This window comes from Hyperolius riggenbachi, chromosome 4, assembly GCF_040937935.1.
Source record: "Hyperolius riggenbachi isolate aHypRig1 chromosome 4, aHypRig1.pri, whole genome shotgun sequence".
Lineage (NCBI taxonomy): Eukaryota > Metazoa > Chordata > Amphibia > Anura > Hyperoliidae > Hyperolius > Hyperolius riggenbachi.
Window position 1 is genome coordinate 382,437,896 of NC_090649.1, and position 19,564 is coordinate 382,457,459.

Sequence of the window (19,564 nt, forward strand, 5' to 3'; positions counted from 1 at the left end):
ATAAAGACCATTATACACGTTCCAGGGCTGATAAAGAAAAAAGTCAGCCGAAAAAGGTAGACAAAATAGTCAAAAAGGGCCAAGGATGTGGTGGTGGAAAAACAAAAGGGGAAATAGGCGAGCCGCGGGGATCGCCTGCAGCGGTTGGAGGCGAGACGCTATCCTCTGCGTCATCATCCTCCTCTTTAAACTTGTAGGCCCCACCGTGGGTGGGGGTGACTGTTCAGCTCAGGACAACATGGGACTGGTGAATCCTGATCATGCCTCCGGTGCTCCACAGATAGTCAATCTCACTGGAGAAAAATTATCTGATACTATAACAAGAATTTTAAGCAAGGGCTTGGGGTTTTGCCCCACGAATAATATTGATGTTTTTAGAACGGTTGTTGATTTGCACCTGTTCGGCAGACGCGTTTTGATGCAACTGCTGAGACAGAACCCTAAAGGAAAAGTAGCCCCTGATCCGGTTTCTCGTGAATGGTCAGACAATGACCTTGTGGCACTTCGAAATCTTTTTGATCTACAGGGTGAGTCGGACATGGGTGACGAGGAGACATGGTTATGTCCTCCTCCACCCGGTGGCTATCACCCCCGTTTACAGGATTTTGGACTCTTTAATAGGTCGAGGAGGTTCCCTCCGTTCACGCTCTGCCCTAACTTAAGAACATTCATATCAGTTGTGGAGAAGGATCTGAGGGGCATGGATGGAGGGATTCTGAGGCACAGTAACTTGAGTGATGAGGAGTTGGCTACACTTACTGAGTTGTCAACTCAGAATCGGTGGACCATCAAACCTGCCGATAAAGGCGGTAATGTGGTGGTCATGACCACCGCAGCATATAGGGAGATGTGTATGGACGTCCTCAATGAGCGTGATTGCTATGTTGTGGTCTCCTCCTCGAGGGCCACTCATTGCCAGAATGAACTTTTTTCTATTATTGATGAGGCTGTGGCACGTGATGTCATTGATAGTGATGTGGGTACTTTTCTCAAGGTCGCAGATCCGATCACTCCAACATTTTATGCACTTCCTAAAGTGCATAAAAACCCCACTAAACCACCGGGGCGTCCTATCGTCTCGGGTAGGGGCTCGTTAACAGAGAAAGTGAGTGTATATATTGATCGCCATCTGCAGCCTCATGTTAAGTCTCTTCCCTCATACACTCGGGACACCTTGCACCTCCTCCAAATTTTGGACGGGATGCAGGTGCCAGAAGGCACGCTGCTTGTGGCTCTCGATGTGGAGGCCTTATACTCGAGCATCCCGCACAGGTTGGGTATTGACGCCATTGATCTTTTTCTGAGCGAATTAGGGATACAACATGTGCCTCACAATCTCTTCCTCTCGTCCCTCCTATGCTTTCTGTTACACAACAATATTTTTGTTTTTGAGGAGTCCCACTACCTCCAGGTGCAGGGTGCGGCGATGGGCACTACGTGCGCCCCGTCGTACGCTAACCTGTACCCGGGGGCGTGGGAACGTATTATCTTTTCGGATGATGGGCTCTCGATGTACCTGTGCCACGTTCTGACGTGGCACAGGTACATTGACGACATCTTCCTTTTATGGACAGGAGGCGTGGATCTTTTGCAGAAGTTTGTGTCTCGTTTGAACGCAAACGAGCGCAATCTTAGATTCACGCTACAATGGGATGCATTCAGCATCCCGTTTTTGGATATTAAGGTAGGCATTGATGAGCGGGGATACCTTTTCACCTAACTTTTCCGTAAGGATACTTCAACCAATTCGTTGCTACGGGCCGATAGTTTCCACCCTGACCATACGATCAGGGGGATCCCTATGGGCCAGTACCTCCGCTTAAGGCGAAACTGTTCACAGACTGTGGACTTTGAGAGAGAGGCTGATGACCTCCGCGCACGGTTTCGTGCGCGGGGCTATCATGATAAACATCTTAAACACGCTTACAAACGAGCTCACATGAGCAGCAGGGACACTTTGCTCGGATCGTCCGGGGGTGCGAAACGCGAATCGGCGGTGTTAAGATTTTGCACGCAATTTTGTGCACAGTCCCCAGTAATCCAACGTATAATGGACCGTCACTGGCAAATCCTCACCAATGATCCCAAACTTGTTAAAATTGTGCCTGAGAAACCGCAGATAGTTTTTCGTAGGGCACCATCATTGAGAGATAAATTGGTGGGGAGCCATTTTCAGGGTAGTGGGAATGCACGCCAACATTGTAAAATCTTTGGCACGTACACATGTGGCGGTTGTACGATGTGCCGTTACATTCAAGTTGGTAAAACAGTAACACTTCCCAATGGTAGACCGTGGAATCTTTCACATTTTGTTAATTGCGGGACGATCCTGGTGGTGTATCTATTGACATGCCCCTGTGGGGCGTTTTATGTCGGCAAGACAAAACGTGATTTAAAATCCCGTATGTCGGAGCACATCACCAGTATTGTGAGTAAAAACACCTCGGTCGTTCCCACTCCCGTTGCCCGGCACTTTAAATCAGTGCACGGTGGTAGTCCGTCGGGTGTTCGTTTTATAGGTCTAGATCGCATCCACCGCACGATTCGTGGTGGCAACAGTGATCGCCTGCTGCTCCAGAGAGAGTCCAGGTGGATCTTTGACCTTCGGGCCACGGATCCACCTGGACTCAATGAAAATAATAGCTATTCCTCTTTTTTGCCTCTTTAGTTGGGTCTTTCTCTGTATTGCCTGATCGGGTGGGCTCTTCCTCTCTGCCTGTGATTTGCCGGTGGGTGTCGGTGCAGCGTCCCCACACGTGAAGTTAAGCAGTACTCCACACTTTTATTGTGGGAGTATTCAAATATATTTAAGGAATAGTAATTCTTCATTGTTTGTTTGTGTAGGGACCACTCTATATTTAGTGGTATCTCTCATATATACACCTGACTGCTATTTCACTGTTCACCATTTAACAATTTATTTATTATATATATTTTTCTATTCTTTCTTGTTTTTGTTCATCTTTTCTGGATTATCCAGTATAATATTTACAGGGCCTCTTGGTCTGGACGCTCTTTCTTGCTCCCCTTTGTAGGTCTGCTGGGCTTCGAAGTCCCACACCCTCCACTTGACACTCTCGCCCCCTCCTTTGTGTAGGTGTGGCTGGGTGAGCTGGTGGGCGTCTATGTATGGCTGGTATGCGTGCCTGGCTGCGTCTCTCGGTGGTTGCTGCGCCCGCCCCCCTCGGCTCATGAGTGGTTGAGGCTTTCTGCCTCTTTCCCTCCTCCCTTCGGGGACTGGGCTGGGTGGGGCGGGCGCTGCGATCGCTGATTGGTGAGCTGGGATATTTGAGTCTTACGCAGGCATGTTTGCTACATTTCTGCTATGCCCCCCCTTTGAGAAAGCCGGAAGTCCGGTGAAACATGTCAGGACAGCGTGGTATAGCGTCCTGAGGCTGTCCGCATCGGCTCTTGTGCCATCGCGCACCTACCTGCCACCTTCTCCGCTGGCTGAATTCTGTTCACCTTTGCATGCTCTGCCTCCATCTTTGGACTCTGGTTTCTGCAATTGCAGGCTGGATGTTGCTGTTTCCTGCATGTCCTGCTCCCGGCCCATGCTCTCTATCCAGGATACAGTTACATTCTGGGACACTCTAGGATATGCTCTCAGATGCCCACTGTTGCTGGCAGGACGGATCTTTCCCTGGCACTTTCCGACACATATATGGATTTGAACTGACAGGACACCAACAATCTGGTACTGTATGCTTTATCCTCTTGGAGGACCTGCTGTGTCTACGCTTTGCACCGCACACTGTTAGCTTGCAGTGTCTGTCGCCTTGCTTATGTGTCGATGAACTCTGCTTTGCATGTTTTCAGTCCTGCAGTTTTTTATCTGTGCCCTTGTGAACTTTTTGCTTTACATGAGCGCTGAAACCTGTGCCGCTTGGAGCATTTATTCCTCATCGTTTGTGATTTGCGGATTGCGTGGCCATTGGGGGTAACGGGACACCTCACTGTCACTGCAGTCTAGCGGATTTCTGACCTTGGAACTGTCATCCAGCTTCAAACACATTGGGCTTGCCCATGTACGAGTCCTTATGGTTAATTTGTCAGCAATAACATCTATGGGGTTAAGTGTGTATGGTGGTCTGCGTGTGTGGCATGAATGAGCGGTATGTTGACAGTTATCAGACTATTCTATGTTTTTATGTGTGAAACTATTTTTTATGCATCTTTTTTTTCTTTGATAATCAATAAAGTATATTTTGATATTTTTTCAATAAATTTGTCTCTATTGCTTGGAGCTTGGAGCCAACATTTTTGACACCCACAAGTATTTTACTTCCAGCTGTTTCTGCATTCTCTCTTTTCTCTTATTTCATGTTAATTTGGATAACAGGGTTCACTTTTTTTTTAACGTTTACTTCCATTGTTGATTACATAAAGCTAACTCAACTTTAGATACCCTGCTGAGGCCTCCTTTTGGTCCATTTGTCAGGCCCAATAGGGGAAGCCTTTCAGAAAATTGAAATGAACCTTGGATGAATATTCGTATTTTGATTTAGAAAGCTCACCGGGGACATAATAGTGGAATCACTCACATATTAAAGAGACACTTAAGTCAGAAAAAAAAAGAGTTTTACTCACCTGGGGCTTCTACCAGCCCCCTGCAGCAGTCCTGTGCCCTCGCAGCCACTCACTAATCCTCTGGCCCCCTGATGCCAGCTAGTTTTGCTTTTGCCGACAGGCCCATCAGGACTGGGCACGCGTAGCTTTTTCCGCATTCCCGACTGTAATTAGTGGTATTGCGGGCCGCAACACATACAAAAATACGCGTTGCCGCGTTACGAACGCATAGATATGCGGCAACACGTATTTTTGTATGCGTTGCGGCCCGCAATAGTGCTAATTACAGTCGGGAATGCAGAAAAAGCTACGCGTGGCCAGTCCTGACTGGCCTGTCAGCAAAAACGAAACTAGCTGGCAGCGGGGGACCAGAGGATTAGTGAGTGGCTGCGTGGGCACAGGACTGCTGCAGGGGGCTGGTAGAAGCCCCAGGTGAGTAAAACTCATTTTTTTTCTGACTTAAGGTTCACTTTAAACACTGTATATTACGCATTACAAAAGTATTCAGTTTGTGTGATGTCCTCAAATTTTATATAAGTAGTAAAAAAAAACAATAGCCAGCAAAATGTGCAGATAACAAAACAAACCACATTTCAAATGCCTAAAACAAATACTCTTTCCTTTAGATATTGATGAATGCACCCAGAATCGCAGTCTCTGCTCACATGGACAATGTGAAAATACGGATGGAAGTTTTCTATGTACTTGCAATGCAGGATACCAGGCTAATGAACAAGGAAATGATTGTGTTGGTATGTGTGTACATTTGTACCATTGGAATTCTTGCAAAAAAAAAAATTGGTTCCTGTAATACCTGATTTATCTTTTTTTTTAAGGTTTTTATTCAGTCATAATTGACTGCCACAAGAAACGTTTGGGGTAATTAAGCATTTCAGGAAATTCAGATAAGCTCCTTAATACTGTTAAACTCTTAGATGACAATATGAAGCAAGTATTTTGTGTTTGTGGTCAAAGCTAGATTTAGACAAGAATTAGGCTCTTTTTTCACACTACAGTTCGCCAAAATAAATAAATATGTTAGTAAGGTAAACTTATTATATTTACCTATTTATTTGTGTTAAAATTAATTGAATTGCTTGCTGTGTTTGATGTTTAGATGTAAATGAATGTTTGAGGCCCGATACTTGCCCAGATGGACTCTGTATTAATTCTCCTGGCTCTTTCCGCTGTGAATATTGTGACAGTGGCTTACGCATGAACAGGAGAGGCCAGTGTGAAGGTAAGTGAAATGGCTTGAAATATGTACATACTAATAAACAGATTGCTTTGCTCTAGCTGACATGGATTTTTTTAAAGCAACATATCTGAGATCACACTTGAAAAGTACTTAAAACCCTATTTCCTTCCCTTTGAATGTCCACGATGAGTAAATTTGCATGAATTAGCAATGCACAAAGTTTTCTGAATTGCATGTCTGTAATGTTTGCAATACATATAAATCCTCCTCCCCTTATCTCATCACACCCACAAAAGGCAGTCAGAAATAAAGGGGGGAAGCAGCTAGTTTTTCTGTTTTACAGATCACCTGCCACCACCAATTCTTGTTCCAGTCAGTTCGGGCAAATGAGAGGTACTGATAATTTGATAAACATGCTGGGGAGGGTGTGGGAAGGGCAACTGCCTAATTTCACACTGAGTAGGAAGGAACTATAGCTGCAGTGCTGGCTAAGAAGATTTAATTTATTTCAGCAGAGGGAGGAGGTGGGACAGGTCAGGTGATCTGCTTGTGGTGGAGAAGGAGCTACAGGATACAGCCAGTCTAGTATTTTAAATATTTTATTGCGAAAAACACAGATATGTAGTAAAAGAGAATGTTGAGTATTTCTAATTAGACACATGCAATTCGAAAACAGTGGTGTATTTTGAATTGATAGAATTGTACTATCAATATGTTTTTTTTTAAAACAAAAACAAAACAGGATGCCAAACTAGTAAGGATGACCAATGAGATTCAAAGTATTTAAATTTGCATTCAAATTGCATGCATATTATACGCAGCTTGAAATTACACCAATCAGAATAACTCCCTATCAATTTTTATTGGCCCAAGTTCAAGCTGCATACATGAAATTTGAATGCAAGGAATATCATTGATCATCCCTATGAAGTAGGGGTTTAAATGGAATGCTGCAAAAACAGTGCAAGAGATTTGGGCGCAGTCAGAAGCCGAAGCACAAATCACTGCAAAAACACTGTAATTCGTCCGCCAGCAATAGCTGGAAGCTGAATTATGCCTTTCCCCCACTATCCATGGCGGCCTGGAGGGGGAATAGTAATTAAGGCCGCCAAGGAATAGTAATTAACGCCGCCGCCATTTATCGGCTTTCCCCTGTGCCAAAAACTCTCGGCGGCTATGTAATAGGTACGCGTTTAAATACCATGCAGGAAGTTTCAATGGGAGTAACCACATTCCATACAACAATCATATGAAATTAAGCCTGTGCATATTACTATTATTATAACGAATATGACTCTCTCAGCACTTGAGGCAACAACTAAGTAAGCAGCTGCAAAAGGAGTCTAAGTACATTTTGCTATAACTTTTCCTAACATGCAGAGCCATATCTGCTAAATCAGTGGGGAGAGGTTAATTTGGTTTGCAGTTCCTGTGCAATGGTTGGGAATCTTCATGGAATTGTCACCAGGTACAGGAAACGTCACCCCAGAGTGCACTGGGAGGCCATTCACTAACTCAAACAGTAATGATTAAAGTTGCCTATTTTTATTCAGCATTACCATCATATTACAAGGAATTGTTCTTGTTTTTCAGCATTTAGTTTTTTTTCTTTAACATCCTATTTGATATAAAACACGCCCAAGTAATTTAGTTATCCATTTATCTATGAAATGTAGCTCTTTATTCAAACGTCATTAAAATGACATTCAGTCAATGATCAAAAATGTAGCAATGGCGACAGCCCGCTGTTTCGAACTTGACGTCCTTTGTCAAGCCATACTGCTATCACTAGACATAAAACACACCTCCTTTAAATAGTGGTCAGTTACACAATCAACCAATGAGTTTGAAATCGCAACATCCAATGAGGATGCCTGACAGGGGGTGAGGACCTGATGGGGAACTACTCTAAATCATGTGATCCATGGTAGACCAATAGGAACGCTGGTCGCGTAACCGAAATACGCATGCGGACAAAAATACGCATGAAAATACGCATAAAAGCTTCCGGAACGCAAAAATGACGTCAACGCGTGTCGTACGCGTAAAAATTTACGCATGCGTCACCGGATGCGTAAATTTACCAAAAAAGTATCCTAGGCCTCTCCCCAGTGTGGCCAGCTTAAAAAGTCCTAAAGCCTCACAAAGGAAGCAAGTGATTAATCATAAAGACAAGCCCAGTTAAGGCCACATCAAAGAAGAAACAGTCGGCCCACACTGTGGAGAGCACCAAATTTTGGCAAAAGAGGGGGAAGGAAAGAAAGGGATGGAAGGCAAGGAAAAAGGGAGAGGGAGGGGGAGGGAGGGGGGGGGGGAAAGAGGGGGGGGGAAGAGAAAGGAGAAGGGAGGGAGACGGAAAGGCAGGGAGGGGAAGGAACCGGTCTCACCATAGATCATAAAAAAACCAAAATAAATAAAAACATCAGGTAAAAATAACAACCCCTGACGGCATCGCCAATGGTTTACAAAGACAGAAGCATAGGCCAACAAGATCACGGCCAACACCCTTGAAGCATCAAAATTAAACACAAAAACTCAAATCATAATCTCGATTCAAACCCCCTCGACCCATAACCCCCAGGCGTTTAATCCACCAAGCTTCTCTACGTGCTAGTTCTTGTTTGCGGCTCAATTTACCTCGCCAATCAAGGGGAACACTATCGATTACTTGGACTCTCATTTGTGAAATGTTATGTCGTGCCTCTGTGAAATGACTGGACACTGTCTGGGTAGAATCCTTGTTACGGATGGCAGTCTTGTGACCCGACATCCTAACTTTAAGAGGTTTGGTCGTCATCCCAACATACCCAAGACCACATGGGCATACAATCAAGTAAACTACATAACTCGAGTCACAAGAGTACCGTCCCCTAACAACAAATCTTGTACCTCTAGAAGGGTGAGTGAAAGTACCACCTCTAGTGATATGACTGCATAAATGACAACTAAGGCAGGGATAGGTACCTTTCTTAGCATTATCAGGAAGCCTGTCCCTTGACACCCGGTGATGAAAAACCTTATCCCTGACAGTGGGGGCTCTCTTAAAAGACAAGAGAGGAGGGTAACGGAACTCGGGAATACGTGGGAAGGCCCCTTGTAAGAGGTGCCAATGTTTACGAATGGCCTTACCTATAGCTTCACTACAAGTATTAAAGGTAGACACAAATGGCATACGATGTTGTTTTGGTTGTCTCTTACCACGTCTACGCTGATCAGAAAGAGTATCAGAGGGGTATCCTCTTGCTCTAAATTTAGATCTAAGGGCCTCTTGTTGTTCCTCTCGTTTGATAGGGTCGGATACAATCCTCGAAACACGGGTCATCTGGCCAGAAGGAATAGCATTCTTGATGCCAATTGGATGAAAGCTATTAAAGTGTAAAAGAGAGTTTCTATCAGTAGGTTTTACGTAAAGTGTTGACTCTACCTTACCCGATGTACAGGTAATCCGGGTATCAAGGAACACAGCCTCCTCCTTACTGCTATGCTCAGTAAATTTAATGGTTGGACATTTAGAATGAAGAGAACCAATAAATTCAATTAGGGTCGAATGTGGCCCCTCCCACAAACAAAAAATATCATCTATATAACGCCACCAGCACTTAGCGTGCTGGTGGAAGAGTGGGTGGGTATAAACAAAACTTACTTCGTATAAACCCATAAATAAACCAGCATAGGAAGGGGCCACATTCGACCCCATGGCTGTCCCCCGTTGTTGTATGTAGAAGGAACCCTGAAAGGAAAAATAGTTAAATCTCAAAATAACATTCAATAATTCAATAATGAAATTACGTTGTGCACTGGATAAATCTGACTGTTGCATCAAGTACCAATCGACCGCCTCCACACCTCCATCATGGGGGATGGAGGTGTAGAGGCTCTCCACATCAAGGGTGACAAGCAATGCTCCCTCACCAAGCTCACCAATAGAGTGAAGCCTGTCGAGGAACATGCTGGTGTCCCTGATGTATGAATCAACAGAAACCACAATAGGCTGCAGGATACGATCGACATATTGTGCTAACGGCACAAACACAGAACCCACGCCGGCCACAATGGGTCGCCCCGGTGGCCGGCGTGGGTTCTTATGTATCTTGGGAAGGGTATAGAATGAGGGAGTCTTTGGCCTGTCCTGTTGGAGAAAAGCATATAAAGCATCATCAATAAGACCATTAGTTTTAGCTTTTTCTAATATGCATTTAATACGAGACTGTATCTGACTCAAAGGATCCTCATCAATTCGCCTATAAACATCCTGCTGGGATAACTGTGAAAGTATCTCTTGTTCGTAATATTCAGTGTCCAATACGACAACTGCCCCGCCTTTATCAGCGGGGCGGATGGTTATTTCTGTGCGTTGTCCTAATTGGAGCAACGCCTGATGTTCAACTTTAGTTAGATTGAAATTAACCGTTCTAGAGTCATATTGAGATTCAATAAGATTCACTTCTTCCTTGACCCTGTCAATAAAGGTGTCAATGACAGGATGACTCGGGGGTAAGAAACTACTCTTATTACGTAAGCCAGTCCCTGAAAGAGAAAGTGTATTAGTATCTTCAGTAGTCCCTGAGTTTACACCTATAAAGGGGTTAGAATCAAAAAAATGCTTAAGCTTGATGTTCCTAAAAAAACGAAACAGTTCCTGATCGATCAGAAAAAAATCAGGTGAGTTGGTTGGGCTGAAGGATAGTCCATAGTTAAGGACCCGTTCTTCCACAGCCGTCAAAGGATGACTTGAGATATTAACGACTAATGTCGGACCTTCGGATCTCTCCTCTGCCGTAAAGTCATTTGTCCTCTGGCGCTTCCTACGCTGGTACCTTCTGCCGCCCCTGCGTCTCCGCCCTCCCGGGCCATCGGAGACGCCTCCCGGGATGACTGTAAAAAATCACTAGAGGAGGAGTTAGCTTCAGAGGTGACTGGGCGAGAACCCTTAGGTCTAGGTTTTAAAGGTTTACCAGGACGTCTGTTCCTAACTGGAACCACCGGTCTCTGCCAGGCATACACATATCCTGTGGCATAATCAGCCAGATCCCTATGAAATTTGGATCTCTTAAGGTCTTCACCGGTTTTTCTGTAGGTCTCCATCCTCTTATTTAGGTCACCAACGTAAGCCTGAAATTCATCAGGGGGTAAGATGTTTCTCAATTGCTCACCAGTGATGTTAATCTTGTCGTCAATAGAAGGCAATTCTTTCTGTATCCGAGCTACTGTACACGTCATGGCATCAAAAGATGCTTTATTCCATATGCGCTCCCACGTGGAACAAAAGTCCGCATCATTAGGAAACAACATCGGATAGATTGGAGAGCGTACAGCTCGAGGAATCTTCTTATTGCGACAGTACTCAACCAGGGTTTTGGCATGTAGATCCAGGTCTACTCGCCGTTTACGTAAGGCTTCCAATTCACGTTTAACCGACTTCACATCAGGTTCTTGTAAAAAAGTTGCTCCACCGTCTGAGTTGGCAAAGATCCTGCTGGCTTGTTCAACAGTATAAGAGAAAGTCGCAGAGACAGTCTCATTAAAATTGTCTTCCATGGTGCAGTCACTTCCACGGTACTTTAGATGCACAATTCACAAAAATGGAGAAGCACCCATGCAAGAAGACCTCTGTGTGCCTTAGCTCATGGTCACAGTACCAGGTGACCCAGTAAAAAAATTCCACGAAGCTGGCACCACCAAATGTAGTAAAATAGCTCTTTATTCAAACGTCATTAAAATGACATTCAGTCAATGATCAAAAATGTAGCAATGGCGACAGCCCGCTGTTTCGAACTTGACGTCCTTTGTCAAGCCATACTGCTATCACTAGACATAAAACACACCTCCTTTAAATAGTGGTCAGTTACACAATCAACCAATGAGTTTGAAATCGCAACATCCAATGAGGATGCCTGACAGGGGGTGAGGACCTGATGGGGAACTACTCTAAATCATGTGATCCATGGTAGACCAATAGGAACGCTGGTCGCGTAACCGAAATACGCATGCGGACAAAAATACGCATGAAAATACGCATAAAAGCTTCCGGAACGCAAAAATGACGTCAACGCGTGTCGTACGCGTAAAAATTTACGCATGCGTCACCGGATGCGTAAATTTACCAAAAAAGTATCCTAGGCCTCTCCCCAGTGTGGCCAGCTTAAAAAGTCCTAAAGCCTCACAAAGGAAGCAAGTGATTAATCATAAAGACAAGCCCAGTTAAGGCCACATCAAAGAAGAAACAGTCGGCCCACACTGTGGAGAGCACCAAATTTTGGCAAAAGAGGGGGAAGGAAAGAAAGGGATGGAAGGCAAGGAAAAAGGGAGAGGGAGGGGGAGGGAGGGGGGGGGGGGGAAAGAGGGGGGGGGAAGAGAAAGGAGAAGGGAGGGAGACGGAAAGGCAGGGAGGGGAAGGAACCGGTCTCACCATAGATCATAAAAAAACCAAAATAAATAAAAACATCAGGTAAAAATAACAACCCCTGACGGCATCGCCAATGGTTTACAAAGACAGAAGCATAGGCCAACAAGATCACGGCCAACACCCTTGAAGCATCAAAATTAAACACAAAAACTCAAATCATAATCTCGATTCAAACCCCCTCGACCCATAACCCCCAGGCGTTTAATCCACCAAGCTTCTCTACGTGCTAGTTCTTGTTTGCGGCTCAATTTACCTCGCCAATCAAGGGGAACACTATCGATTACTTGGACTCTCATTTGTGAAATGTTATGTCGTGCCTCTGTGAAATGACTGGACACTGTCTGGGTAGAATCCTTGTTACGGATGGCAGTCTTGTGACCCGACATCCTAACTTTAAGAGGTTAGGTCGTCATCCCAACATACCCAAGACCACATGGGCATACAATCAAGTAAACTACATAACTCGAGTCACAAGAGTACCGTCCCCTAACAACAAATCTTGTACCTCTAGAAGGGTGAGTGAAAGTACCACCTCTAGTGATATGACTGCATAAATGACAACTAAGGCAGGGATAGGTACCTTTCTTAGCATTATCAGGAAGCCTGTCCCTTGACACCCGGTGATGAAAAACCTTATCCCTGACAGTGGGGGCTCTCTTAAAAGACAAGAGAGGAGGGTAACGGAACTCGGGAATACGTGGGAAGGCCCCTTGTAAGAGGTGCCAATGTTTACGAATGGCCTTACCTATAGCTTCACTACAAGTATTAAAGGTAGACACAAATGGCATACGATGTTGTTTTGGTTGTCTCTTACCACGTCTACGCTGATCAGAAAGAGTATCAGAGGGGTATCCTCTTGCTCTAAATTTAGATCTAAGGGCCTCTTGTTGTTCCTCTCGTTTGATAGGGTCGGATACAATCCTCGAAACACGGGTCATCTGGCCAGAAGGAATAGCATTCTTGATGCCAATTGGATGAAAGCTATTAAAGTGTAAAAGAGAGTTTCTATCAGTAGGTTTTACGTAAAGTGTTGACTCTACCTTACCCGATGTACAGGTAATCCGGGTATCAAGGAACACAGCCTCCTCCTTACTGCTATGCTCAGTAAATTTAATGGTTGGACATTTAGAATGAAGAGAACCAATAAATTCAATTAGGGTCGAATGTGGCCCCTCCCACAAACAAAAAATATCATCTATATAACGCCACCAGCACTTAGCGTGCTGGTGGAAGAGTGGGTGGGTATAAACAAAACTTACTTCGTATAAACCCATAAATAAACCAGCATAGGAAGGGGCCACATTCGACCCCATGGCTGTCCCCCGTTGTTGTATGTAGAAGGAACCCTGAAAGGAAAAATAGTTAAATCTCAAAATAACATTCAATAATTCAATAATGAAATTACGTTGTGCACTGGATAAATCTGACTGTTGCATCAAGTACCAATCGACCGCCTCCACACCTCCATCATGGGGGATGGAGGTGTAGAGGCTCTCCACATCAAGGGTGACAAGCAATGCTCCCTCACCAAGCTCACCAATAGAGTGAAGCCTGTCGAGGAACATGCTGGTGTCCCTGATGTATGAATCAACAGAAACCACAATAGGCTGCAGGATACGATCGACATATTGTGCTAACGGCACAAACACAGAACCCACGCCGGCCACAATTGTGCCATTGTGCCATTGTGGCCGGCGTGGGTTCTGTGTTTGTGCCGTTAGCACAATATGTCGATCGTATCCTGCAGCCTATTGTGGTTTCTGTTGATTCATACATCAGGGACACCAGCATGTTCCTCGACAGGCTTCACTCTATTGGTGAGCTTGGTGAGGGAGCATTGCTTGTCACCCTTGATGTGGAGAGCCTCTACACCTCCATCCCCCATGATGGAGGTGTGGAGGCGGTCGATTGGTACTTGATGCAACAGTCAGATTTATCCAGTGCACAACGTAATTTCATTATTGAATTATTGAATGTTATTTTGAGATTTAACTATTTTTCCTTTCAGGGTTCCTTCTACATACAACAACGGGGGACAGCCATGGGGTCGAATGTGGCCCCTTCCTATGCTGGTTTATTTATGGGTTTATACGAAGTAAGTTTTGTTTATACCCACCCACTCTTCCACCAGCACGCTAAGTGCTGGTGGCGTTATATAGATGATATTTTTTGTTTGTGGGAGGGGCCACATTCGACCCTAATTGAATTTATTGGTTCTCTTCATTCTAAATGTCCAACCATTAAATTTACTGAGCATAGCAGTAAGGAGGAGGCTGTGTTCCTTGATACCCGGATTACCTGTACATCGGGTAAGGTAGAGTCAACACTTTACGTAAAACCTACTGATAGAAACTCTCTTTTACACTTTAATAGCTTTCATCCAATTGGCATCAAGAATGCTATTCCTTCTGGCCAGATGACCCGTGTTTCGAGGATTGTATCCGACCCTATCAAACGAGAGGAACAACAAGAGGCCCTTAGATCTAAATTTAGAGCAAGAGGATACCCCTCTGATACTCTTTCTGATCAGCGTAGACGTGGTAAGAGACAACCAAAACAACATCGTATGCCATTTGTGTCTACCTTTAATACTTGTAGTGAAGCTATAGGTAAGGCCATTCGTAAACATTGGCACCTCTTACAAGGGGCCTTCCCACGTATTCCCGAGTTCCGTTACCCTCCTCTCTTGTCTTTTAAGAGAGCCCCCACTGTCAGGGATAAGGTTTTTCATCACCGGGTGTCAAGGGACAGGCTTCCTGATAATGCTAAGAAAGGTACCTATCCCTGCCTTAGTTGTCATTTATGCAGTCATATCACTAGAGGTGGTACTTTCACTCACCCTTCTAGAGGTACAAGATTTGTTGTTAGGGGACGGTACTCTTGTGACTCGAGTTATGTAGTTTACTTGATTGTATGCCCATGTGGTCTTGGGTATGTTGGGATGACGACCAAACCTCTTAAAGTTAGGATGTCGGGTCACAAGACTGCCATCCGTAACAAGGATTCTACCCAGACAGTGTCCAGTCATTTCACAGAGGCACGACATAACATTTCACAAATGAGAGTCCAAGTAATCGATAGTGTTCCCCTTGATTGGCGAGGTAAATTGAGCCGCAAACAAGAACTAGCACGTAGAGAAGCTTGGTGGATTAAACGCCTGGGGGTTATGGGTCGAGGGGGTTTGAATCGAGATTATGATTTGAGTTTTTGTGTTTAATTTTGATGCTTCAAGGGTGTTGGCCGTGATCTTGTTGGCCTATGCTTCTGTCTTTGTAAACCATTGGCGATGCCGTCAGGGGTTGTTATTTTTACCTGATGTTTTTATTTATTTTGGTTTTTTTATGATCTATGGTGAGACCGGTTCCTTCCCCTCCCTGCCTTTCCGTCTCCCTCCCTTCTCCTTTCTCTTCCCCCCCCCTCTTTCCCCCCCCCCCCTCCCTCCCCCTCCCTCTCCCTTTTTCCTTGCCTTCCATCCCTTTCTTTCCTTCCCCCTCTTTTGCCAAAATTTGGTGCTCTCCACAGTGTGGGCCGACTGTTTCTTCTTTGATGTGGCCTTAACTGGGCTTGTCTTTATGATTAATCACTTGCTTCCTTTGTGAGGCTTTAGGACTTTTTAAGCTGGCCACACTGGGGAGAGGCCTAGGATACTTTTTTGGTAAATTTACGCATCCGGTGACGCATGCGTAAATTTTTACGCGTACGACACGCGTTGACGTCATTTTTGCGTTCCGGAAGCTTTTATGCGTATTTTCATGCGTATTTTTGTCCGCATGCGTATTTCGGTTACGCGACCAGCGTTCCTATTGGTCTACCATGGATCACATGATTTAGAGTAGTTCCCCATCAGGTCCTCACCCCCTGTCAGGCATCCTCATTGGATGTTGCGATTTCAAACTCATTGGTTGATTGTGTAACTGACCACTATTTAAAGGAGGTGTGTTTTATGTCTAGTGATAGCAGTATGGCTTGACAAAGGACGTCAAGTTCGAAACAGCGGGCTGTCGCCATTGCTACATTTTTGATCATTGACTGAATGTCATTTTAATGACGTTTGAATAAAGAGCTATTTTACTACATTTGGTGGTGCCAGCTTCGTGGAATTTTTTTACTGGGTCACCTGGTACTGTGACCATGAGCTAAGGCACACAGAGGTCTTCTTGCATGGGTGCTTCTCCATTTTTGTGAATTGTCCATTTATCTATGCAAAATGAGCATCTGACAGGTGCTGAAGATGAATTGAAAATTTCCCTTTGAAATGCGCAATCTCTTGGCTTTGCAATGACTGTGTTCTTGAAATGACTTGTTGGGAGCTGAAGAATATCCATGACACATTCCTGTGATCTTCCGCTTGGCAAATGGCACAGTGAATGAACTTCTCATTTCAAGTTTCAAAGTACATCTGCCTGTTTCTCCATGCACAAAGTACATCTGCCTGTTTCTCCATGCACAAAGTACATTTGCCTATTCCTCCATGCACAAAGTACATCTGCCTGTTTCTCCATGCATAAAGTACATCTGCCCGTTTTTCTTGTGTGATTATATATTTGTGATTAGGTTTTTTGTATTAATAATAACGTACAGTATTAAAAATACTTTTGAGTGGTTTTGAACATGTTGTCATTGTTAATAAGGCAACTAACTGGTTCACCATATTAATTATTCGACAAATATAGATTTAGGATGTGACACTTCATGTTAGAAAAGGATTCAATACCAAGAAATTAGAATCTAGTATTTCTCCTTACTACATGCATCATTTACTATTCACATGCAACAATTTTCTCACAGCCTTGTTAATGGTAATCAGTTTACCTTAGCAAGAGGCAGGTGCTCTCCATGGTGCTGATTACTTGCTTTGCAGTCAACAGATGTTTAGAAAGCTTATTTTTATTTAAAAGGAATATATATATATATATATATATATATATATATATATATATATATATATATATATATATATATATATATATATATATAGATATTTATATATATATATATATATATATATATATATATATATATATATATATATATTACCTCTGACTTGGGCTATTTACTATGGGGGACATGCAGTGACTGCTGGGTGGTGGGCTTGTATATAGGTCATTACCAATACTGTAAATATGCGTAGCACTTTCTGAGGAAGCCATTAGGTGAAACATGTAAAGGTCCCATTGGCAGCACTGTATATATATATATATATATATATATATATATATATATATATATGTATATATATATATGTATATATATATATATATATATATATATATATGTATATATATATGTATATATATATATATATATATATATATATATATATATATATATATATCTCAAGGTCTCATTTGCAGCACTATATATATATATATATATATATATACTGTGTATATATATATATATATATATATATATATATATATATATATATATATATATATATATATATATATACATTCTTATTAGTATCTGAACACAGATCCGAGCCAGCACTCTTTTGGATCACTGTGGCCAGCTATAGATTAGCATAACAGTTTCTTGCAACTCAGTGCTCCATAACTCTGATCGGTGCTCTTTCTGTGGGTTCCAGGAGGACCTTGCTGAGGGATAGCTACACCCCACCCCAGGATACTCACTGGGGGTAAAGGCAATCCAGGTTTGACTGGCACACCAATGTCAGTATTCCAAACAGTTTTATTGTATGCTCAACATGACAATTGTTTCTGGGCCACGGAGGGTCCCCTTCATCAGATAAAGTGCAGACTGCACTTTATTTGATGAAGGGGGTCCTCCGTGGCCCCAAAACAATTGTCATGTTGTTCCTACAATAAAACTGCTTGGAATTCTGACATTGGTGTGCCATTCGAACCTGGATTGCTGATACTGAACTGATACTGCTTCTGCATTAAAGAGACACTGAAGCGAAAAAAAAAATATGATATAGTGAATTGGTTGTGTACTATGAATAATTACTAGAAGATTAGCAGCAAAGAAAATATTCTCATACTTTTATTTTCAGGTATATAGTGTTTTTTCTAACATTGCATCATTCTATAATATGCGCACATTACACAACACTCAGCATTCAAAATGAGTCTTTCAGAGCAGTCTGTGAAGTAATGACCTCTCCTCTAGCAGAGGAAAAGTAAATAGTCCAGGAACAGTTGAGATAATAAAAGTCAGATAACAGCCCTCTCCACGACTAACTTAGTCGGAGAGCTCAATGGCTTGTTTGCATAGAGATAACAACTGGAGTTTCTCAACTCTTCCTGTACTGGAAACAATTACACTGATGTATCTGATCTTGATGTTTAATTTCTTAGCTGTGCTACACATACAAATCATAATATCATCATTTTTTTTTCGCTTCAGTGTCTCTTTAAGACTGAGCACCCAACTATACACGGCAAGGTGTGCCTATCCTAAATCTGACATTGCACTGGGGGTGGAGGGGGATCAGCAACGGCCCCCACAGCTTACAAAGGTCCTACACCATATTATGTGCAGGTTCCCAATTAAAGAGAAACCGTGACGAAGAACTTTTCCCAATCAGTAGCTGATACCCACTTTTACATGAAAAATCTATTCCTTTTCACAAACGGGCCATCAGGGGGCTCTGTATGGCTGATATTGTGGTGAAACCCCTCCCACAAGAAGCTCTGAGGACCATGGTCCTGGCAGTTTCCTGTATGTGAACCTTGTTGCATTGTGGGAAATAGCTGTTTACAGCTGTTTCCAACTGCCAAAAAAGCAAGCAGCAGCTACATCACCTGCCAGCAGTAAAAATGTCACCATGTGATAAATGTCAGAAATGTAAATTAGGGATTTAAAAGATTTTACAATGTGCAAATACTGACTAAATCATTTATACATAATTATTTTCACTGGAGTTCCTCTTTAAATGCCTCTTATGACAGTGAGGGCCTTTGAAAATACACAATTTTTATTTTCTAATAAAGTTTATAAACTTTTAAGTACCGATAGCATATGTCTTTTTAGACTTTAGTGCTTCTTGTTTATTTCCCTGGTACGACAACTTGGCCAGTGTATGACCTATTGACACAAGCCTAGTAGGTCTTGAGCTAAGTCTGATCCAGGGAACTAGTAGTAACAGACATCTAAGCAGATTGCATTTGCTCAGATGTCAGTAAAAGTAATCAAGTTCCACCAACCTGGTTATCTTTGTAGTAGCAATCCTCTTTTGTTACATGCTTGCCGCAGGAAACACCTGTGCATACTCTGCCTATTTGACTGGTGCATTCCTAGTGGCAGTACTGCAAGGAATAGATTCCCCAGCCTGCTGCTACGACAACTGTCACAGTGGCACCCTGTTAAATGATGGCATATTCTTTACAATTATATTCTCAAGTATATTGCTTTTAATGTATTTG

The 19,564-nt window shown here is 43.2% G+C and overlaps 1 protein-coding gene across 4 annotated transcripts in view; it reads left to right on the forward strand.

The window, feature by feature from the left end:
- The window catches only part of LTBP1 (latent transforming growth factor beta binding protein 1), a 264,927-nt gene that overhangs the window by 142,485 nt on the left and 102,878 nt on the right, over window positions 1–19,564 (forward strand). For all 4 annotated transcript variants that reach the window (XM_068232113.1, XM_068232115.1, XM_068232116.1 and 1 more), the window contains 2 exons: window positions 5,196–5,321; window positions 5,687–5,809. In XM_068232113.1, coding sequence (XP_068088214.1) covers window positions 5,196–5,321; window positions 5,687–5,809 — 249 coding nt within the window. The remainder of the gene's footprint in view (window positions 1–5,195; window positions 5,322–5,686; window positions 5,810–19,564) is intronic.